General features: G+C 41.2%; 2 protein-coding genes across 4 annotated transcripts in view; one reads left to right on the top strand and one right to left on the bottom strand.

Annotated features, from left to right (window-relative positions):
• CRTC1 (CREB regulated transcription coactivator 1) overlaps positions 1-20,863 on the top strand; it is a 313,574-nt gene that overhangs the window by 68,081 nt on the left and 224,630 nt on the right. The window lies entirely within an intron of this gene.
• Positions 17,026-19,366, bottom strand: LOC143782587 (uncharacterized). The gene is made up of 2 exons (XM_077270181.1): positions 19,156-19,366; positions 17,026-18,369 (listed from the first exon to the last, which is right to left on the bottom strand). Exons 1-2 carry the CDS (start codon positions 19,349-19,351, stop codon positions 17,534-17,536), a joined length of 1,032 nt encoding a protein of 343 aa, XP_077126296.1. The 5' UTR covers positions 19,352-19,366; the 3' UTR covers positions 17,026-17,533.

The following is a 20,863-nucleotide window of genomic DNA, read 5'->3' as shown; positions in this document are numbered from 1 at the left end:
GCCCCACCATTAGACAATTATCTCCTCCTTGGGACCTTAACCTTGTCCTGAGATTCCTCTGCAAAAATAATTACGCCTCGGCGGATAACATGTCCATTTCAGCCCTGACACGTAAAACGGCATTCCTAGTGGCGATCACCACGGCTAAGAGGGTGGGGGAAATCCAAGCCCTGTGCACACGGGACCCGTACCTCCAGATTAGAGACGATAGTGTGGTCCTTAAACTAGATCCCTCGTTCGTTCCAAAAGTGGGAACTCTAAAAAATAGGAATCAGGAGATAGTGTTACCATCTTTCTGCTGTAACCCTTCCAATTCTAAAGAGGAAGCTCTGCATTCCCTGGATGTCAGACAGGCGGTCATCGACTACCTGTCAGCCACCAACCCATGGCGTATCGACCCAAATCTGTTTATTTTGTTCGGCGGAAAAAATAGGGGAAAGAAGGCCTCTAAGGCCTCCATTGCTCGATGGATCACTTCCGTGATCTCCGAGGCCTACCAATCGGAGGGCATCCCTCCTCCAAAGGGTCTCCATGCACACTCTACTAGAGGGATGGCTACTTCTTGGGCTGAGAGGGCAGGCGCCTCTCTAGAGCAGATTTGTAAGGCAGCTACATGGGCTAGTGCTAATACCTTTTGCAAACATTATAAGCTTGATGTTTTGTCCGGTCAGCATACTGCATTCGGGAGAAAAGTTCTCCAAGCGGTAATCCCACCCTGAGGAGGTGCTTTGGTACTCTCCATAGTGCTGTCAGGATGACGTCCTGGAAAATAGGTATTAAGCTTACCGTTAATGATGTTTCCAGGAGTCCATCCTGACAGCACGGGTAATTCCCTCCCTGTTAATTTAGTTATGCTAATGTAATGTGAACCTGACATGTCTGTACTATGTTCCTAACATATGATGTAATATGTTCCTAAATACATGGTGTTATGTTCTTTACCATTAAATATAATTTTTTTGCATCTCCCTTGAGGCGGTTCTTGTTACAACACTGAGGATTGGGGGTGGGACCAGACCTTTTGAACTCTCGTGTGTTTCCTGTCCCAGCAAGGGGGAGGAGGACGTCCTCCATAGTGCTGTCAGGATGGACTCCTGGAAACCTCATTAACGGTAAGCTTAATACCTATTTTTGCAATAAAAAGCGTCTTTTAGTGAGTGTCAGCAGCCAAACATAAAAACTCATATAAATCTGGTATTGCTGTAATCGCGCCAATCCGAAGAATAAAGCTGCCTAGTCACGTATACCGTATTAGGAACGGTGTAAAAAATAAACAAAACCAATTCTACACCTGCTGTTTATTTTTTCATTCTGCCTCCCAAAGATCACAGTAAGGTTCAGCGCACATTTATCCTGCGCTCTGCGCTGACCTTTCACTGGGGTTTCCGTGTAAATCTTTGAAATACGTGATTCAGACAGAACACTCGACGGATGAGTCCCTATAACGAGGCAGATGGAGACACTGTGGACGCTGTCTGACCTGTGATCTGGCATTGCCCGTCTTTTTAGGATTGCATAAAAGTGCCGTCGGCCACAGTTTTGTGCACTTCTGAAAAGGACACAGCTGAACAACGGCCAGATGAAATCCAGACTAACTCTGCAGCCTCATTATAGTGAATGAATCCTTCAGGGGTTTCGTCTGAATTATATCACTCGGAAATTTAGATGGAAACCCCAATGTAAGTGCTCAGCATAGAGCGCTGAATAAATGTGATCCCAAATATTATGTACAATGTTCCCAGTAAAAGCTTCAACTCGATCCACAAAAAAAGTCCCCACTCAGGTCTGTCATCTGATAATGAAAAATTAGGGGGCCTCCACGTTACTTGTAGTACAAAGGCACTGGAAAAGCTAAATGACTCCTCACCCTCTAACAGAAATTCAGCAAATTCTCTGTTCCCAAATCCAAATGCTCACTCCCTTCTTAACTCCACAGTGTACCTAAACCACATATAGCGTCTACGTTTGTAATTTCTGAAGCTATGAGGGCCGCCTAACTTACGCGTGCTTGTCTTCAGAAGCATGAGCTGGGCATAATATACTGATCACCACTGCCTACTTGTCACTACAATGGCAGTTTGCAATTTTTACTCGGCAACATTCATTGCTGCTTGTTTCTGGAAAATATCCATGGAGTTCAAATCTTCACTACACCTGTAGATAAATTCCCAAAGGGGTATCATTTCCAAAACATGGTCACTTGAGAGGAGATTCTGCTCTTCTAGCAATTAGGGGCTCTGTATATGGAGTCTGCAAACTGTTTTACGGTAGGTAAATCCGACCTCCAGGAGGCAAATAGCGCTCGGTTCCTCCCGAGTTCTCCGTATGGCTAAGTAGTACTGTACAGCCACATATGGGGTATTGCCACGGTCAGTAGAAATTGTGGGACAAATTTTGGTGCCATTTTTACCCACTTCTTGTGTGGAAATGTAAAATCTGGGGCTAAAACAAAATTTTGGTGGTAAAAATGTAATTATATTTTCTTCACTGCCCATTGGAATAAAATTCTGTGACACACCCGTGGTGTCAATGTGATCACTGCACCCCTAGATGAATTCATTGAGCAGTGTAGTTTGTAAAATGGGGTCACTTATGGGGGGTTTTGCTGTTCTGGCACCTCATGGGCTCTCCCAGTGGGTCATGGCACTTGCAAACCATAACAGTAAAATCTGGCGCTCCTTGCCTTCTGAGCTTTGCACTGTGCCTGAAAAATATTTCCAGATTACATGTAGGGTATTGGCGCACTCAGGAAAAAAATGGACCTCCGTTTGTTGTAAAAAAGTTTCCTGTTAACCCTTAGAAAAATAACTTGTGGCTAAAAAAAAAACTTAAGTGGTTAATATGTAATTTGTTCTTTCTAAACCACTCAATGGTATAGAATTCTGTGAGGCACATGTGGTGTCAATATGATCACTGCACCCCTAGATGATTTCAATTCTGTTGTTCTGGTATTTCAGGGGGCTCTGATAATGGGCCATGACACTCCAAATCATTCCAGCAAAATCTGAACTTCAGTATGGCGCCTTTTTCCCTTCTGAGCTTTGTACTGCGCCTCAAAAGTAGTATTCCCCCACATATCGGCTATCGGCGTACTCGGGAGAAATTGCACTACAAATTGTACGGTGCTGCAATTTTTCCTGTCACCCTTATGAAAATGCAAAATTTGGGGCCAAAATAACATTTTTTTTGTGGGGGAAAATGTGATTTTATTTTTTTTTCTATTTTTCACGGCTCAACATTATAAACTTCTGTGAAGCACCTGTGAGTTCAAGGTCCTCACTACACATCTAAATACATTCCTTGAAGGGTCTAGTTTCCGAAATGAGCTCACTTGTGGCGGGTTTCCACTGTTTAGGCACCTCAGGGGCTCTCAAAACAGGACATGATGTCCACTAATGATTCCAGGAAATTTTACATTCAAAAATTCCGAGCCCTGCCGTGTGCCCAAACAGTAGTTTTCTCCCTCATATTGGGTATCGGCGTACTCAGGAGAAATTTCCCTACAAATTGTACATGCAATTCCTCCTGTTATTCTTATGAAAATGCAACATTTGGGTCTAAAAAGATATTTGTGGGAAAAGTATGAGATGTGGGTGTGTGTGTATATATGTGTTTGTGTGTATGTATGTATGTGTGTGTGTGTGTATATGTATATATATATATATATATATATATATATATATATATATATATATATATATATATATATATATATATATATATATATATATACTCACTCACCGGCCACTTTATTAGGTACACCTGTCCAACTTCTTGTTAACACTTAATTTCTAATCAGCCAATCACATGGCGGCAACTCAGTGCATTTAGGCATGTAGACATGGTCAAGACAATCTCCTGCAGTTCAAACCGAGCATCAGTATGGGGAAGAAAGGTGATTTGAGTGCCTTTGAACGTGGCATGGTTGTTGGTGCCAGAAGGGCTGGTCTGAGTATTTCAGAAACTGCTGATCTACTGGGATTTTCACGCACAACCATCTCTAGGGTTTACAGAGAATGGTCCGAAAAAGAAAAAAAATCCAGTGAGCGGCAGTTCTGTGGGCGGAAATGCCTTGTTGATGCCAGAGGTCAGAGGAGAATGGGCAGACTGGTTCGAGCTGATAGAAAGGCAACAGTGACTCAAATCGCCACCCGTTACAACCAAGGTAGGCCTAAGAGCATCTCTGAACGCACAGTGCGTCGAACTTTGAGGCAGATGGGCTACAGCAGCAGAAGACCACACCGGGTACCACTCCTTTCAGCTAAGAACAGGAAACTGAGGCTACAATTTGTACAAGCTCATCGAAATTGGACAGTAGAAGATTGGACAAACATTGCTTGGTCTGATGAGTCTCGATTTCTGCTGCGACATTCGGATGGTAGGGTCAGAATTTGGCGTAAACAACATGAAAGCATGGATCCATCCTGCCTTGTATGGAGCATCTTTGGGATGTGCAGCCGACAAATCTGCGGCAACTGTGTGATGCCATCATGTCAATATGGACCAAAATCTCTGAGGAATGCTTCCAGCACCTTGTTGAATCTATGCCACGAAGAATTGAGGCAGTTCTGAAGGCAAAAGGGGGTCCAACCAGTTACTAGCATGGTGTACCTAATAAAGTGGCCGGTGAGTGTGTATGTATATATATATATATATATATATATATATATATATATATATATATATATATATATATATATATATATATATAATTTTCTTTTTTTTTTTTTAATTTTCATTGCTCAATGTTCTATACTCCTGTGAAGCACCTGAAGGTTCATTGTGCTCACCACACATCTAGATCAGTTCCTTGCAAGGTCTAGTTTCCACAGTGGTGTCACTTGTAGGGCATTTTCACTCTTTAGGCACATCAAAGACTTTCCAAATGCGACATGGCGTCCGCCAATTGTTCCAGCAAATTTTGCATTCAAAAAGTCAAAAGGCGCTCCTTCCATTCCGAGCCCTGCCGTGCACCCAAACAGTAGTTTTCTAACTCATATGGGTTATTGACATGCTCAAGATAAATTACACAACAGACTTTGAGGTCCATTTTTTTTCCTGTTACCCTTGTCAAAATAATACAATTTGGATCTGAAATAAAAAAAAAATTTGTGAAAAAATTTAAATGTTAATTTCCTATGAAGCACTTGAAGGGTTAATAAACTTATTGAATGTGGTTTTGAGCACCTTGAGGGGTGCAGTTTTTAGAATGGTGTCACTTTTGGGTATTTTCGGTCATATAGACCCCTGAATTTGACTTAATATGTAGGTGGTCCTGAAAAAAATGGCTTTGTAAATTTTGTTAGAAAAATGAAAAATCGCTGGTCAACTTTTAAGGCTAAAAACTTCCTAACAAAAAAAAATGCTGATGTAAAGTAGACATGTGGGAAATGTTATTTATTTACTATTTTGTGTGACATATCTGTGATTTAGATGCATGAAAATCCAAAGTTTGAAATTTTTGACTAATTTCCGTTTTTTTTTCACAAACGCAAGTCATAGCGAAGAAATTTTAGAAGTGTCTTGAAGTACAATATGTCACTACAAAACACTCCCAGAATTACTGGGATCTGTTAAAGCGTTCCAGAGTTATTATTGCATAAAGTGACAGTGGTCAGGATTGTAAAATTTGGCCTGGTTATTAAAGGGAACCTGTCACCCCCAAAATCAAAGATGAGCTAAGCCCACCAGCATCAGGGGCTTATCTACAGCATTCTGGAATGCTGTAGATAAGCCCTCGATGTAACCTGAAAGGTAAGAAAAAGAGGTTATATTATACTCACCCAGGGGCAGTCCCGGTTCTGTTCGGGTCCGATGGGAGTTGCAGTCCGGTCTGGGGCTTCCCATCTTCATAGGATGACGTCCTCTTCTTGTCTTCACGCCGCGGCTCCGGCGCAGGCGTACTTTGTCTGCCCTGTTGAGAGTGGAGCAAAGTACTGCAGTGCGCAGGCTGCGGGAAAGGTCAGAGATGCCTCTGTCTAATAGCAAAACTTGCTTACGACTGCAAATGGTGATAAAATGTAAGGGTGACACGACGAAATACTAATTGCAACACAATATCCACAATAAAACACTTGTATATTAAGATTTTGTGGTTTTGGCGAAAGATTTTTTTTTTGCTGGCACTGTCGTTTATTATGTAAACAAAAATAAACAATTTTCCTTTTATCAGGACATTATATTATAAACTTGATCTATATAAAAAGTACAAGTTGGCCCCCAAAATACATGGAAAAATTAAGTGTTGTGGCTCTTTAAAGACAAAGCTTTACAAAAAACTAGACTAGACGAGACTAGTTGACTCCAACTCCAGTCTAGTTTTATATAATAAGTATTATTAGGACATAATATTTTTGTTCTCATTTTATACTTTCCAACAACTAAAACGGGAGTCTAAGTTCCCAGATAAAGAGTTGAATTCAAATTTGAACTAAGGAATTATCTTAGAGGCAATCTTAACTTTCCTTTAAGACTTCCCAGCAAAATATTAAATTTGATCAAGAATCGTGGTATCCAAACAATGTGGAATAGCTAGCTCTACAATATATTTAATGAAAATATCATCTTCTATAAACATAATTATACTATGTGTTGGGAAAATGACTTTGGATCCCAATTCTCTACATACAACTGGAAAAAAGCTTTTAAATTTACCTATTCAGATAATATAAGCACAATGCACTAAACCTACCGTATATACTTGAGTATAAGCCTACCCGAGTATAACCGGAGACCCCTAATTTGGCATATAAAACTGGGAAAACTTATTGACTCGAGTATAAGCCTAGGGTGGGAAATGCAGCAGCTACTAGTAAATTTCAAAAATAAAATAGATACCAATAAAAGTCAAATTAATTGAGACATCAGTAGCTTAAGCGTTTTTGAATATCCATATTGAATCAAGAGCCCCATATATTGATCCATAAAGTTCATGATGGGCCCCATAAGATGCTCCATAGAATATTATGCCCCATATAATGCTGCACAAAGGTTGATGATCCCATAAGATGCTCCATAGAATATTATTCCCCATATAATGCTGCACAAAGGTTGATGGTCCCATAAGATGCTCCATAGAATAATATGCCCCATATGCTGCTGCGATTTAAAAAAAATAAAATAAAAAAAATAAAAAAATGACACCTCTCGTCACTGGGGGAGAGGTGCCGGGGTCCTGAGCAGGCAGAGACACCGGCGCGCTATGAGGGCCAGGTGCCGGAGTCGCTGCTGGCTTAGGCTCCGGGCACTTGTAATATTCACCTGTCCCCGTTCCACCGCCGCGTGCCGCTGTGTCTCCCGGGTCTCTACAGTGACTGTTCAGGCAGAGGGCGCGGCGGTGGAGCGGGGACAGGTGAATATCGCATGGCTCACCCTCCCCCTTCATACTCGCCCCCTCCTGATGCGGTCTCTCTGTATGTCCTTGCTTCGCCGATGGTTTCCGGTGCGCGCCAGCAGCTTGTTCCTGTGTTCAGCGGTCACATGGTACCGCTCATTAAAGTAATGAATATGCGCTCTGCCTATGGGAGTGGAGTCGCGTCCATATTCATTACTTTAATGAGCGGTACCACGTGATCGCTGAACACAGGAAGAGCTGCGGGCCCTGGAGACCATCGGAGAAGCAGGGAAGTGCAGAGACCGCGCCGAGAGCAGGTGAGTATGATGTGACAGCCGCTGCTCCACCTCCCCTGCGAACCCCCTGGGACAATGACTCGAGTGTAAGCCGAGAGGGGTACTTGTAGCCTAAAAAATGGGCTGAAAATCTAAGCTTATGCTCGAGTATATACGGTACCTCAAAATAATAATGAGATGGTATTACACCCCAGCAAAATTACATAGCATTTTCCCAGAACAATCTGACTGACAGAGAGAATGTGGTCTGAAAGGCAATTTATTTCATATTTTATGGGAATGACCCATGTCTCCATATGACCAAAGCCATATCTCGCCCTATCATTTAATGGCGGTGAAATGCAGCTAATTTATCTATGGAAAGAATCCTTTGATTTAATTTAATAAGGTATGTGGTGAAGAAATCCTTTCTCACTACAATTTGCTTTGTTGTCTCAAGAGTCAGAAACTTTATCATTGTAAGAGGCGTGGCTTCGGTGTCAATGGAGAGACACACTTGAAGAGGGAGCTCAGGGGAAAAATCCCACAAAGCGGCTACTAACGCATTTTAAAGGAGGCACCCGGCCCCAAAACCCCTCAATATCAATCCCTCATACTATAGGGAGCATTCCCAGCTAAAAATCAGCCGACAAAACTATGTTTCAGGCCGTAACCCAGCACCTGCCTGACGGGGCCTGTGAGACCTTCCAAGCCTGAGAGGCCTAGCATCACGGACAGGGGGCTTTTTTATGCCCACTTACTTTCCCTGCAAATTTAGACCCCAATAAAGACCCTTCAGGGAGCCCCGCAGATCACAAACTTGAAGAATTCACATCTGGCTGATACCAGAGAGCAGGCGCAGCAACGCTCCTGAATTGGAATTTACAAGAATATTTGAGCCACCTTGTGGGTCCAGAAACAAGCACAAATCCTCGGTTCTAGGAGACCCACGGCAGATAAGGCCGCTGAAGAGCCACTGAGATTAAGTGGCTGATAACAGAGAGCGGGGACAACAGAGCAACGGCACCTCATCGTATGCAAGAAACACCACATTTCCCCTGGCACCGGTGTCATTCAGGGACCCCCCAAAGATAAGGATCAAGTAAAAGACCCCTCAAATTCTCCAAAACAGGCTCCAAGCCCTTGCACCAGGAGACTAGCAGACACCAAAACCGCTGGAGCGCCGCCAAAAATTCATCTTACCATTTGATGCAAGTCTTCATCTACTCCTGGGGACTCCTAGAGACAAACCGCAAGGTCAGTACAGCCTTTTGAGGCCGTTTAAAAGGGGCACAAAGGCATTCTTTGCTGCGTTTTTTGCCGCGATTTAACTCACGTATCACTCCGCCGATAAATTGAGGCCCCGGCTTTAAGCCGGAGGTCTATGGAGGCCTGAAAAGGGAAAAAAAATAGTCCCTCGAAAATAAGCTTAAAACACTGCAAGAAGATCTACAAGAGGTAGGTAATTATAGGAGAGTCCTCCCCTCATCGGCCCTACTAAAAACAACCCCAGGAGTGGAGTGCAAATGTGACTTTTATTAAACTACTGTCACACATAATACACGTCTATGGGAAGTAGTTCCGGCCGTTTTCCCAAAGCACCAGGAACCGGCTGACAACCCCGAGGCTTAAAGGGCAACAGCTCTATGAACAAATCATTTTTTCTTTTTATTCAAGCTTGCCGATAACACAAAAGCCCTCCTCAAATAAACAGGATTCAATTTCTGCAAAAACCTTTAATTTGATTTTATTTTTTATAGGTTTATTTAATCATTTTGCTGAGTTTCTTTTTTGCATTCTTTATAAGTCGGTCCGAGATCACAACTGTGACCCGGGTTTGTTTAACTACCTCCATCACAGGCCGGACTGTTAACTTAGGCGCACAAGATTATCACCTACCTGGTCGCCTGGTCAGTCACCGCTCCCTTTTCTAAAACATCAAGTCGTGGCTTCACAGAGGCTTAAAGGGGCAATTACTCGCCTTCAAACATTTCTAGTAAGACTCATTTCTGACAATTTTATTTATCTCCGCCAGTGTCCTCTGACCGAGATCATGAGCAACTCGAGATTTAAGGGGAAGGCTAACCCCACTACCCCAATTAAGACACAATATGGACTAAAACAGGACAAACCTATAGGTCGCAGAGAACAAGAAAGAAACAGGGCTAACTCCATTACCTCTCCTAGGCGTAGGTCAAGATTCCACGGAGAGATATGCCTCATTTACTTGACTACGGGTCCAATACCAAAATCCTTTGGCAGTAAATCCTCTCCTACTAAAATGGATTCTTCTACTAGTTTGAAGAGGATGAACCCAGGAGCTACGAGCGAGAAATATACTTTTTCAGGGAATAATTCAGAAGTCGACAACGAAACTGAATCCAGCGACACATCCCCTAACCAAACACCATTGAAAAGCAAAGTCAAATACGATGACCCTGAGGCCCACAAGGGTACAAGCTCAGCAAGTTTACATACACCTACACACTCTGCAGATTTAAGTCAACCAGACCAAGACGATTTAGTAAACAGGATAATGAACAAAATAGATGAAAGACTAGATTCTCTTGCAAAGAGAATGAAAACAGAAATGGACTCCAACTTCCAAAGATACTGTGATAAGGTCGACAAGATCGACAAACAATTGTCAAAACATGAGGAGAGGTTAAATAAGCTTGAACATAGATCGACAATTTCTTTTGACGAATTGGACCGGCTCACCCTGGAGATAAAACACCTACGCTCCAAAATGGCAGATCTTGAAGACAGGAGCCGACGGAACAACCTAAAAATAAGGGGCATTTCAGAGGACGTGACCCAGGAAGAGCTGACGAATCACCTCAAGGTTATATTTAAATCGGTCTTGCCTGACCTTTCAGATCTGGATCTGACGATTGATAGAGCCCACCAGTTGCCTAAACCTCCCAAGGTTTCTGCAGACTTGCCAAGAGATACTATCCTCAAATTTCACTTTTTCAGAACCAAAGAGATGATACTTGGCTACCTAAAGGACAAGAAAACCTTTCCAGAGCCATACAAGGAACTAAAGGTTTTCCCCGACTTTTCAAAAGAAACCTTAGAAGGCCGAAGGGAATTCAGGCCCGTAACTACAGCCCTTCGCGATAAAGGAATCAGATACAAATGGGGCTTTCCGTTGAAACTGTTGATTTCATACCGGGGAAGAACCATACCAATTTTCACCATTGAAGACGGACTGAACTGGATCGCTGGATAGAGACTAACCAGACAATGGTTGAAAGGAAGCATCTTCTCAGCTATCCCCTAATGGCAGGGGCCTCCGCCTCAACTGCTATTTGAGATTTTTCCCTTATTCCCACCCACTTTTAATAACCCCATTCCTTTCAAGTAGTTCTGCGGACCTACTTGTGCAGACTTTGTGGATGGTATACCTTATTACTGTCAGTTTTCTGTGTTCAGTGCAATTTTGTTTTTCAGGTTCGAGACTGTTTCTCTTTCTAACTAGGGATTCGCTTAGGCTGCGGATCGTAAGAAGAAGGTTTTACTACCGTACATAAGTTATTATATTTTGCTTTTCAGTGTAATTTTTTTTTCCCAGGTTACAGAAATCCTAAGGTTTAAAGTGTTACTCTCTATTACAGCGAATCGGTTAAAATGACCTTTACGATTCTTTCTTACAACATCAGAGAGCTGAACAGCCCCCAGAAAATGCATACTCTATGGAGAGAGTTACTCAAATCTCAGGCAGACATCGCCTGTATTCAGGAGATGAAGTTTTTGGCAGGAAACCACCCCTACTTCAAACATCGCAGCTTTCCTCACATTTTTTGAAGCTTGCAATTCCAGTAAAAGAGCTGGGGTGATTACCTTAGTCAAAAATACCGTTCCCTTTTGAGGTCCTTGAGGAGTTTGGTGATGCCGAAGGCAGATACCATATTTTGATCTGTCATCAATGGTCAAACATGTACCTTGGTGAATGTGTATGCACCAAAAAGAAATCAGGTTAGATTCCTGATAAAATTGATGAAGAAAGTTAATGAGGTAAAAAAAGGGACTCTCACACTTTTGGGAAACTTTAGTATCACTCCAGACAGGACTCTAGACTCTTCATCGGACTCTAGACCAGCCTCAGATAACCTAAATTGGTGGCTGGATAGAAACGAACTTTATGACACTTTTGGATGTCTGAATTCCTCATCTAAGGAATTCACTCATTTCTCTACAGTCAACCAATTGGCTTCTAGGATAGACTTGATCCTGACAGATATTTTCTCTCTTGAGAAGTTCAAAAAGGTGTACATTGGAGAGAGGACGATATCCGATCATTCCCCAGTCATTGGTGAGATTCTTTTTGGACCGTTACTAAAAAACGCAAGGATGTGGAAATGCAACTCCACTATTACCCATGACCCCATTCATAGGGCTACAATTCAAAAAGCTATAGACAACTATTTTATCGAAAACATCCCAGAATCCACCAATCCATCCGTTAACTGGTGTGCCCACAAGGCAGTTATCAAGGGCATCATAATGAGTATTTCTTCCAAAATCAAAAAAGAAAATAGGGAGAAAATACGCAAATTGCAAAAGTCTATACGTGAGTTGGAAAAGACTCTACTAGGCCTTCCCTCTCCCTCCCCTAAGAAACAGTCTGACTTAACATGTTTAAGGCAAGAACTAAGATCCTTGCTTTACTCACCATATGAAGCAGCTCTTAATTCCTCAAAATACAAGTTCTATTCATCATTAAATAAGCCTACCCGATATATGGCAAACAGGATCAAAAAACTAAGAACCCAAAACAAAATAAATAGAATCTCCTCTATGGAGGGCAATGCCACGTTATCCCACCCTCAGGACATAGCCAATGAATTCTCCAAATATTATACTAAATTATACAACTTAAACTTAGACCCATCTTCACCTCCCCCAAACGAACTCGACATCAAGACATATCTGGCAAACATTGAGCTGCCATCCCTAACTAATGAGGATCTGGACTCTGTCTGCGCCTTTTACCACCCAAGAAGTTGAAGACACTATCAATCACCTCGACCTCCATAAGTCACCTGGGCCGGATGGTTACAATAATGCCTATTATAAAGCCTTTGGTAAAAGTTTATCTCCACATCTTGTGAAGCTTTTCAACTATGCTTCAACGACAGGATCCTTCCCACCAGAGATGTTGGAGGCCTCTATCACACTAATTCCAAAACAATCAGGCAATCCCATGTCTCCAAGTAGCTACAGACCGATATCCTTTCTAAACACAGATATAAAAATATTTTCAAAAATCCTGGCCAATAGGCTGAGCTACATTTTACCCAACTTAATAGCCAATGACCAAATGGGAATCGTTAAGGGCAGGCAACCAGCTGATGCTACAAGGAGAATACTGGACTCCATCAAACTCACCAATTCAACCAGGACCCCAACAGTTTTTATATCACTAGATGCTGAGAAGGCATTTGATCGTATTGATTGGTGCTTTCTCAGACAGACTTTAATCAAATTTGGAGTTAATAGTAACCTCATTACCACATTCATGACATTATACAAAGGCCCTACAGCTAAAATTACCTGTAATAATCATGTCTCGGATGCATTTGTCATTAACAACGGTACGAGACAGGGATGTCCCCTTTCACCACCACTTTTTAACTTGGCATTGGAACCTTTAGTGGAACACACAAGGCAAAACCCCAAAATAACTGGTCTGCGCACTAATAGTCGCCAGCATAAGCTTAGCTTATTCGCAGACGACATAATTCTGACCCTCACGAACCCTGTATCATCTACTCTGGAAACCCTCAATGAGTTAGAGAAATTTGCAGCCCTTTCAAACTTTAAAATTAATGATTCAAAATCTAACATCTTGCCCATTAATGTTAACCCAGAAGAAATTTGTTGTCTAAAAGCTTCTTCTTCATTTAATTGGTGGAAAGAGGAATTACCATACCTAGGCGTTATAATCAATAAAAACTTAGGAAAGACCGCCATATCAAATATGAAAAAACTGACAGACTTGATTCTTAGAGACAGTACCATTTTCAGAGATAGAGACTTGACTTGGTGGGGGAGAAACTTGGAGGTAAAATTATTTACACTTCCCAAAATCTTGTACATTTTTAGGTGTATCCCACTTCCCATCTCCACGGCTTACCTGACGGCCATTCAGTCTCAACTGAATAATGTTGTTTGGAATAATAAAAAACCCAGAACAGACACTAGATCATTGTTCAAAATGAAAACCCATGGTGGAATAAGTCTTCCAAATATCTATGCCCACTATTTTACGTTATTACTCAAACAAAGCGTATCTTGGTTTTCAGACCAGAATGCTCCCGCATGGTACGACATGGAGATGGAAATTAATAAAGGTAAACATCCTAAATCCCTGGTTCTTAAGGCTGTATCTAGTTTGACATCAAGCACTTCAACACACCCAATATTCCAAGCAATATCCTTGGCTTGGTCCAGGATCTCCAGAATAGCTGGCCGTAGTCAGAAATTGTCCACGCTACATAAATTGCCTCTAACCTTTGTCTACTCATTCTTGAGCCAAACTATACCCTCCCATTGGGCGGATTGAAAAAATCACACACTGGGCGATATCTTAGATGGACCCAATCACCTGAATTTCAGCACTCTAAAAAATAAATTTAAGGTACCATCATCTTTCTTCCATGATTACATGTCATTGAGGGAACATGTTAAGTTGTTTCTAGGTAACAAGCTGAGATTCTCAGAGGCATCTTTAAAAATATTGGTCAATCCGAATCACCGAATTTTCTGGAGCCACAAGTTTGTCTATGATTGTATTAATAAAGACATATCTTTCGTCAAAAGCGCTTTCATGCTAGCTTGGGAGAAATCCCTTAACCACACTGCTTCTATAGACGACTGGGAAGAGGCGTTCTCGATGTTTAACCATTCCACGATATCTATGTCTCTTCTGGAGTCGCATTTCAAGGTGTGCTCCAGATGGTACTACACGCCATCTAGACTGGCACACATAGAGACTTCTAACTCTCCACTTTGTTGGAGAGAATGTGGCCACAAGGGAGATTTAATACACATTTTCTGGAATTGTCCCACTGCTGTTGCTTTTTGGTCAGAAATCTCTTCAATAATCACTAAACTTTCGGGTTCCACGTTCACCCTCACACCCCAATTAGCTTTACTTTCTTTAGATAATAAACTCCTAGATAGTTCTCTGCAACGTTTTGTTTTACACATATGTATGGTCGCCAATAATTCCATCGCCTACTATTGGAAAAGCCGTACTCTACCCAGTTCTGGCACAGTAAATCAAGTTCATTACACAACACAGAGCACTTGATCTTAAGTTCGCTCTGTCCAGTAATGGATTTGATAAGTTCATTCGGAAATGGTACAAATGGGACCAATCTTTCACTCCTCCACTTACATAATTAGCTGATAGATTTGAGTTTGGCTACGCTTTGATTACCTATTCCCTTGCCTCTATAACCTTCTATAAACGGTTTGCTTTTTATCAAGGTCATAGATATGTCTTATTATTGCACTGTTTGTTTCTGATTTGTATACTATAGTTGTTGAACATAATGTTGTTTTTCAAGGGCTGTGTCCCTTGCTTTATTCAGGCCAAATTATTGCCAGTTTGTAATTTAATGTTTTGTTTTGTTATGTTTGCTTTCCTCACCTATCCAGTTTCCCCTTGGCCCATTCCACATTTCCTTCCCCTCCCCTCCATTATTGACTATCGCAGCTGACATCCGGCACTATGTGCCAGGAGCGATCACGGACCGCCCCCGGCACATTAACCCCCGGCACACTGCGATCAAACATGATCGCAGTGTACCGGCGGTACAGGGAAGCATCGCGCAGGGAGGGGGCTCCCTGCGTGCTTCCCTGAGACGATTGGTACAAGGCGATGTACTCACCTTGTACCAAGCGTCTCCTCCCTGCAGTCCCCTGATCCAAAATGGCCGCGGGGCTGCATCTGGGTACTGCAGGGAGTACTTCCGGGCAGGCTGGATAAAAATCTTGATTTTTTTAAAAAAATCAAAAAAATCAGATTTTTTTGATTTAAATCAGATTTTTTTGATTTAAATCATTTGATTTAAATCAGATTTTTTAATCAAGTTGTACACAAGCAAAACTTTGTCTTTTTGCAAATCTAATTGTTTTACACAAATAAAAATATTAACAGTTGATTATGAAACCTAATAATTTTTATTTGCACTATTAAACACTCAGAATTGAACTACAGAGAGTAAGTACTTTTTAACAATAGCCTATCTCTAAGGCCATGTGCACACGTTCAGGATTTCTTGCAGAAATTTCCTGAAGAAAACCGGAAATTTTCTGCAAGAAATCCGCATTTTTTTTTTTGCGTTTTTTTTCCGTTTTTTTTGCGTTTTTTTAACATTCTGCAAGCGTAATTAGCTTGCAGAATATAAAGTTTTCCAAGCGATCTGTAGCATCGCTTGGAAAACTGACTGACAAGTTGGTCACACTTGTCAAACATAGCGTTTGACAAGTGTGACCAACTTGTTACTATAGATGCTGCTTTTGCAGCATCTATAGTAAAAGATAGAACGTTTAAAAATAATAAAAAAAATAAAAAAAATGCTTATACTCACCCGCAGACATCAGATCTCCTCACCGGCGTCCATTCCTATAGCTGATGTGTGCGCGCAGGGCCTTCCATGACGTCACGGTCACGTGAGCGGTCTCGACCAATCACAGGACAGTGACGTCATTCGGCAAGGTCCTTCTCCGCACACCAGCTACAGGAACCAGCCAGCGTGCAGCACAGAGGCGGGAACATTGCGCTGGACATCGAGGGTGAGTATAGGACTGTTTTTTATTTTATTTCTTATTTTTTTACCACTTATATGGTGCCCAGTGCGTGGAGGAGAGTTTCCTCTCCTCCACCCTGGGTACCAACCGCACATAATCTGCTTACTTCCCGCATGGTGTGCACAGCCCCGTGCGGGAAGTAAGCAGATCAATGCACTCCTAGGTGTGCGGAATCCCCGCAATTCCGCATTTTTAATGAACATGTTGCTTTTTTTTCCGCTATGCGATTTTTTCGCGGAAAAAATCGCAACATTTGCACAAAAAATGCGGAATACCTTGTAAATAATAGGAGGCATATGTTAGCGTTTTTTTCGCGTTTTTATCACGTTTTTATAGCGAAAAAACGCGAAAAAAACGCTAAAAATCCTGAACGTGTGCACATGGCCTAACGTTTGAAGTAAGCAAACATCTTCAGTGAATACCTTTAAGCCTACTGTTTATTTAGGACTTTTAATAGGAAAACCAGTTGTCCTGCTTTAGCAGTTCCTAAGCGGTTTCGGACTGTTGTGTGCACAAAACCAAATGAAGAAAACAATCTCTCTACTCCTGCGGATGAAGCCGATGCAGTCAGTAGCTGAGTAGCTGGATTTATTATCTTTGCTGGAAGAACAAGTGATTGCGACTTCCACCAGTCCAGTGGTTTTAGTTCATTAACGACGTTATCTGCAAACATGTATTTTTGAAATGGTGCAGATTCACACTTCAATTTCAGCACAGTTGCCACAATGTCATGGTTAGTATTGGCGAGCCACTCCATTGCAGAGTTGATTTCCGCCTCAGATAATTTTTTCCCTCTGTAGATGGGATGCAAGATATTGGCTAAATAGTGTTCTTCTTTTAATGCTTGGTCCTTGCGGTGCTGTATTGCAACCTTTACATTGTTTGAGAGGTTCAAGCGATCTAGAGAACCTTCTAAATCTTTCCAAACTTCTGTGGCATCAGCTATGGTTGCAGTATCTTTCTGCATTTTATCCAACGCAATCGATATTGGCTTTAACCTTTCCAAAAGGTCCTCGGCATTTCTCTTCACACCAAGATTTAATACTTTGCTTCGTATATTAGCATCAATTTTATCCCGATGTGTTTCGCAAATGGACAGTCATTTTGACCAGTTGTTAATAAACAGTTCCAAGCAGTCAGCCAAGGTATTCCATCTAACATCTTGTGGTAGAACCAACTTCAGTCCTCCCATTTCCTTGTAGGTTGCATGTGCAAAATGATTATTGCGGAAATATTTAACAATTTCTACAACATGTTCCTTGACACCCGAAATATGCAGGTCTTTTGCCAAAAGATGCAACAAATGGGCAGAACAACCGTATGTAATGACATTTGTGTCATCCTCATGTGCCAGTTCCGCTCGCATTTTTGCCACATTGCTTGCGTTATCAGTAACTAAGCTCCTTACTTTACATCCAAACTGTTCTTGGCATTGGTGAATTGAGTTCTTAGCAATTTCAAGTAAATATTCAGCAGTATGTGAATTTCCAGATGTGTCGATTGTGTCTGTAAGGTAAGTTTCACCATCTTCTGTTGTGACACAAGTGCAAATTATGGGGTCGTTGTGGATGTTGCTCCAACCATCCAAGCTCATGTTAACAACCTTGTCTTTCAAATATTTTGTACAAGCCGCTCTTTCTATGTCGTATACAGCCTGAAGATGTTTTCCTGAGATATCAAATCTACTTGGTGGTTTGTAGCCTGGTCTAATTCCTTCGATCATTTGTACAAACAATGGGTGCTCAACTAGTCGGAAAGAAGAATTGGTTGCAAATATGAATTTAGCAATTAATTCATCAAAATGTTCTTTCTGGCTCGTCGTAGTCTTTAAGATGAATTTTTCTACACTTTGCACGCAAAGTTTTTTTTTGGGCTGCTTTGTTGAAGTTGTACCCAGATATTGATTGTCACGTGCAGCACAAGCCATATTTGACCCTGAAAGCACAGAAATTAAAAATATAAATCGACTGCGTATTTGAAGAAATATAACGAAAATATTTTGAAACAAACTTTTTGAACAATGTAATGGTCCTCGTCCTATAAGGGCTGTCTCAAAAGTTATGCTACTCAAGTTTTCCGGTGAAGTTGCTGTAATACTGGTAACTAATATCAGAGCAACTGAAAAAAATTATGTCACAAAAGTTTTAAAAATGTTTTTTTTTAAAAATGGTCAATTTGGCAGACTTCAAAAGTGAATTGCAGCCTACAATAAAAAAAAATAAGCGTATACACACTTTATTTTTACTTAAAGGACATGTGCACCTTTATTTTTTAAGGTGCAGTGTGCACATGTCCTCCCCCCCGCAGCTCTCTTACCTCCGATGTCAGCGCTGCGGGGATCCGTGGCTTCGTTCTGCCCGTCCGCGAGCGCGCCTCCATTCATTTCAATGGAGCGTGCGGCCCGCTGACGTCACGCCGCTGGATCACTGCGAGTAGGCCGCAACCGGAGGACGGGAGGCGGACGGTCAAAACGAAGCCACGGATCTCAGCGCTGCGGGGATCGGAGGTAAGAGCGCTGTGGGGGGGGGGGAGGACATGTGCACCTTAAAAAAATAAAGGTGCACATGTCCTTTAGCGTTAATTTTCTGTGAAATATTGCCTTAACATAAATTTAAATTCTATACTCCAGAACTACTAGTGCTAGAAATTTCTCTTTTCATAGACTTTAACCATCCCAGTAAAATGTCTGTTAAAAAAATAGGTTGTAATTGCCAGACTTACTAGTACTAGGCTCCTGGTGCATAAGAAGCTGTGGGGGTTCATTGACATTAGTTGTATCACTATCAACATCTTCATTTCCCTTCTGGTTGCAGTTTTCATAATGTGATTTCAAACGGCAAACAAGTCCTTGGATATCCTTTTGACAGTATTTGCACTTTGCTCTTGCACCTTTCTTTCCAAGATCTGCTGCTGGCATCTCAACAAAATGAACCCAAATAGGGTCTATCTTACGACCTGCCATGGCTCACACAGATCACTTATGAAGTTTGATTGTTACTACAGCCAAGTACTGCTGACTATCCAACAAGTTTGGGCATGTCAACTGAATGGAAAAAGAAACTAAACCAAAAGTGAAACCAAGCTAGAAGTGTGGAATTAAAGGGGCAGTATGAACAAAATGTGGAGGCTATTAATAGTTTATACAATTAAGACATGCTGCTTTTAAACACCTACCTATTGCCATATAGTAAAACAAAAAAGATTTTTACTTACTTTGGGGTCCCCCCCTCACCCTGGCGTTAGATCGTTGCCCCTAGTTTCGTCCGTGTAACTATGGGCGCACATGCGCACTGCTCTCACTTCTCATTTTAATCGTGATTTATATTTAAAAAAACCTTTTGATTTAAATCAGTGATTTAAATCATGATTAAAATCATGATTTAAATCGATCCGATTTAAATAGAAAGAAATCTTTTGATTTAAATCGTGATTTAAATCATGATTTAAATCGGCGTGATTTAAATCAATCCACCCTGCTTCCGGGTCCACAGGAGGTGCTGGTAAGCCTGCCCGGCTGTATGTCAGATCGCTGATCTGACAGAGTGCTGTGCAAACTGTCAGATCAGCGATCTGTGATGTCCCCCCCTGGGACAAAGTAAAAAAGTAAAAAAAAAAAAAATTCCACATGTGTAAAAAAAAAATAAAAAAAAAAAAAATTCCTAAATAATAATAATAAAAATATTCCCATAAATACATTTCTTTATCCAAATAAAAAAAAAATAAAAGTACACACATTTAGTATCCGTAACGACCCAACCTATAAAACTGTCCCACTAGTTAACCCCTTCAGTGAACACCGTAAGAAAAAAAAAAAAACGAGCCAAAAAACAACGCTTTATTATCATACCGCTGAACAAAAAGTGGAATAACACGCGATCAAAAAGATGGATATAAATAACCATGGTACCGCTGAAAACGTCATCTTGTCCCGCAAAAAACAAGCTGCAATACAGCATCATAAGCAAAAAAATAACAAAGTTATAGTCCTCAGAATAAAGCAATGCCAAAATAATAATTTTTTCTATAAAATAGCTTTTATCGTATAAAAGCGCCAAAACATAAAAAAATGATATAAATGAGATATCGCTGTAATCGTACTGACCCGAAGAATAAAACTGCTTTATCAATTTTACCAAACGTAGCACGGTATAAACGCCTCCCCCAAAAGAAATTCATGAATAGCTGGTTTTTGGTCATTCTGCCTCACAAAAATCGGAATAAAAAGCGATCAAAAAATGTCATGTGCCCGAAAATGTTACCAATAAAAACATCAACTCGTCCCGCAAAAAAACAAGACCTCACATGACTCTGTGGACCAAAATATGGAAAAATTATAGGTCTCAAAATGTGGAGACGCAAAAACTTTTTTGCTATAAAAAGCATCTTTTAGTGTGTGACAGCTGCCAGTCATAAAAATCCGATATAAAAA

This window comes from Ranitomeya variabilis, chromosome 1 (assembly GCF_051348905.1).
Source record: "Ranitomeya variabilis isolate aRanVar5 chromosome 1, aRanVar5.hap1, whole genome shotgun sequence".
Classification (NCBI taxonomy): Eukaryota; Metazoa; Chordata; class Amphibia; order Anura; family Dendrobatidae; genus Ranitomeya; species Ranitomeya variabilis.
The sequence above is the reverse complement of the archived record's forward strand: the minus strand, read 5'-3'. Positions and strand labels throughout refer to the sequence as shown.

Coding starts and splice junctions, on each gene's coding strand:
- LOC143782587 (XM_077270181.1), bottom strand. CDS start 19,351: ATGCCAGCAGCAGATCTTGGAAAGAAAGGTGCAAGAGCAAAGTGCAAA. Junction 18,370..19,155: donor GCACCAGGAGCCTAGTACTA/GTAAGTCTGGCA, acceptor CTGTGCTTTCAG/GGTCAAATATGGCTTGTGCT.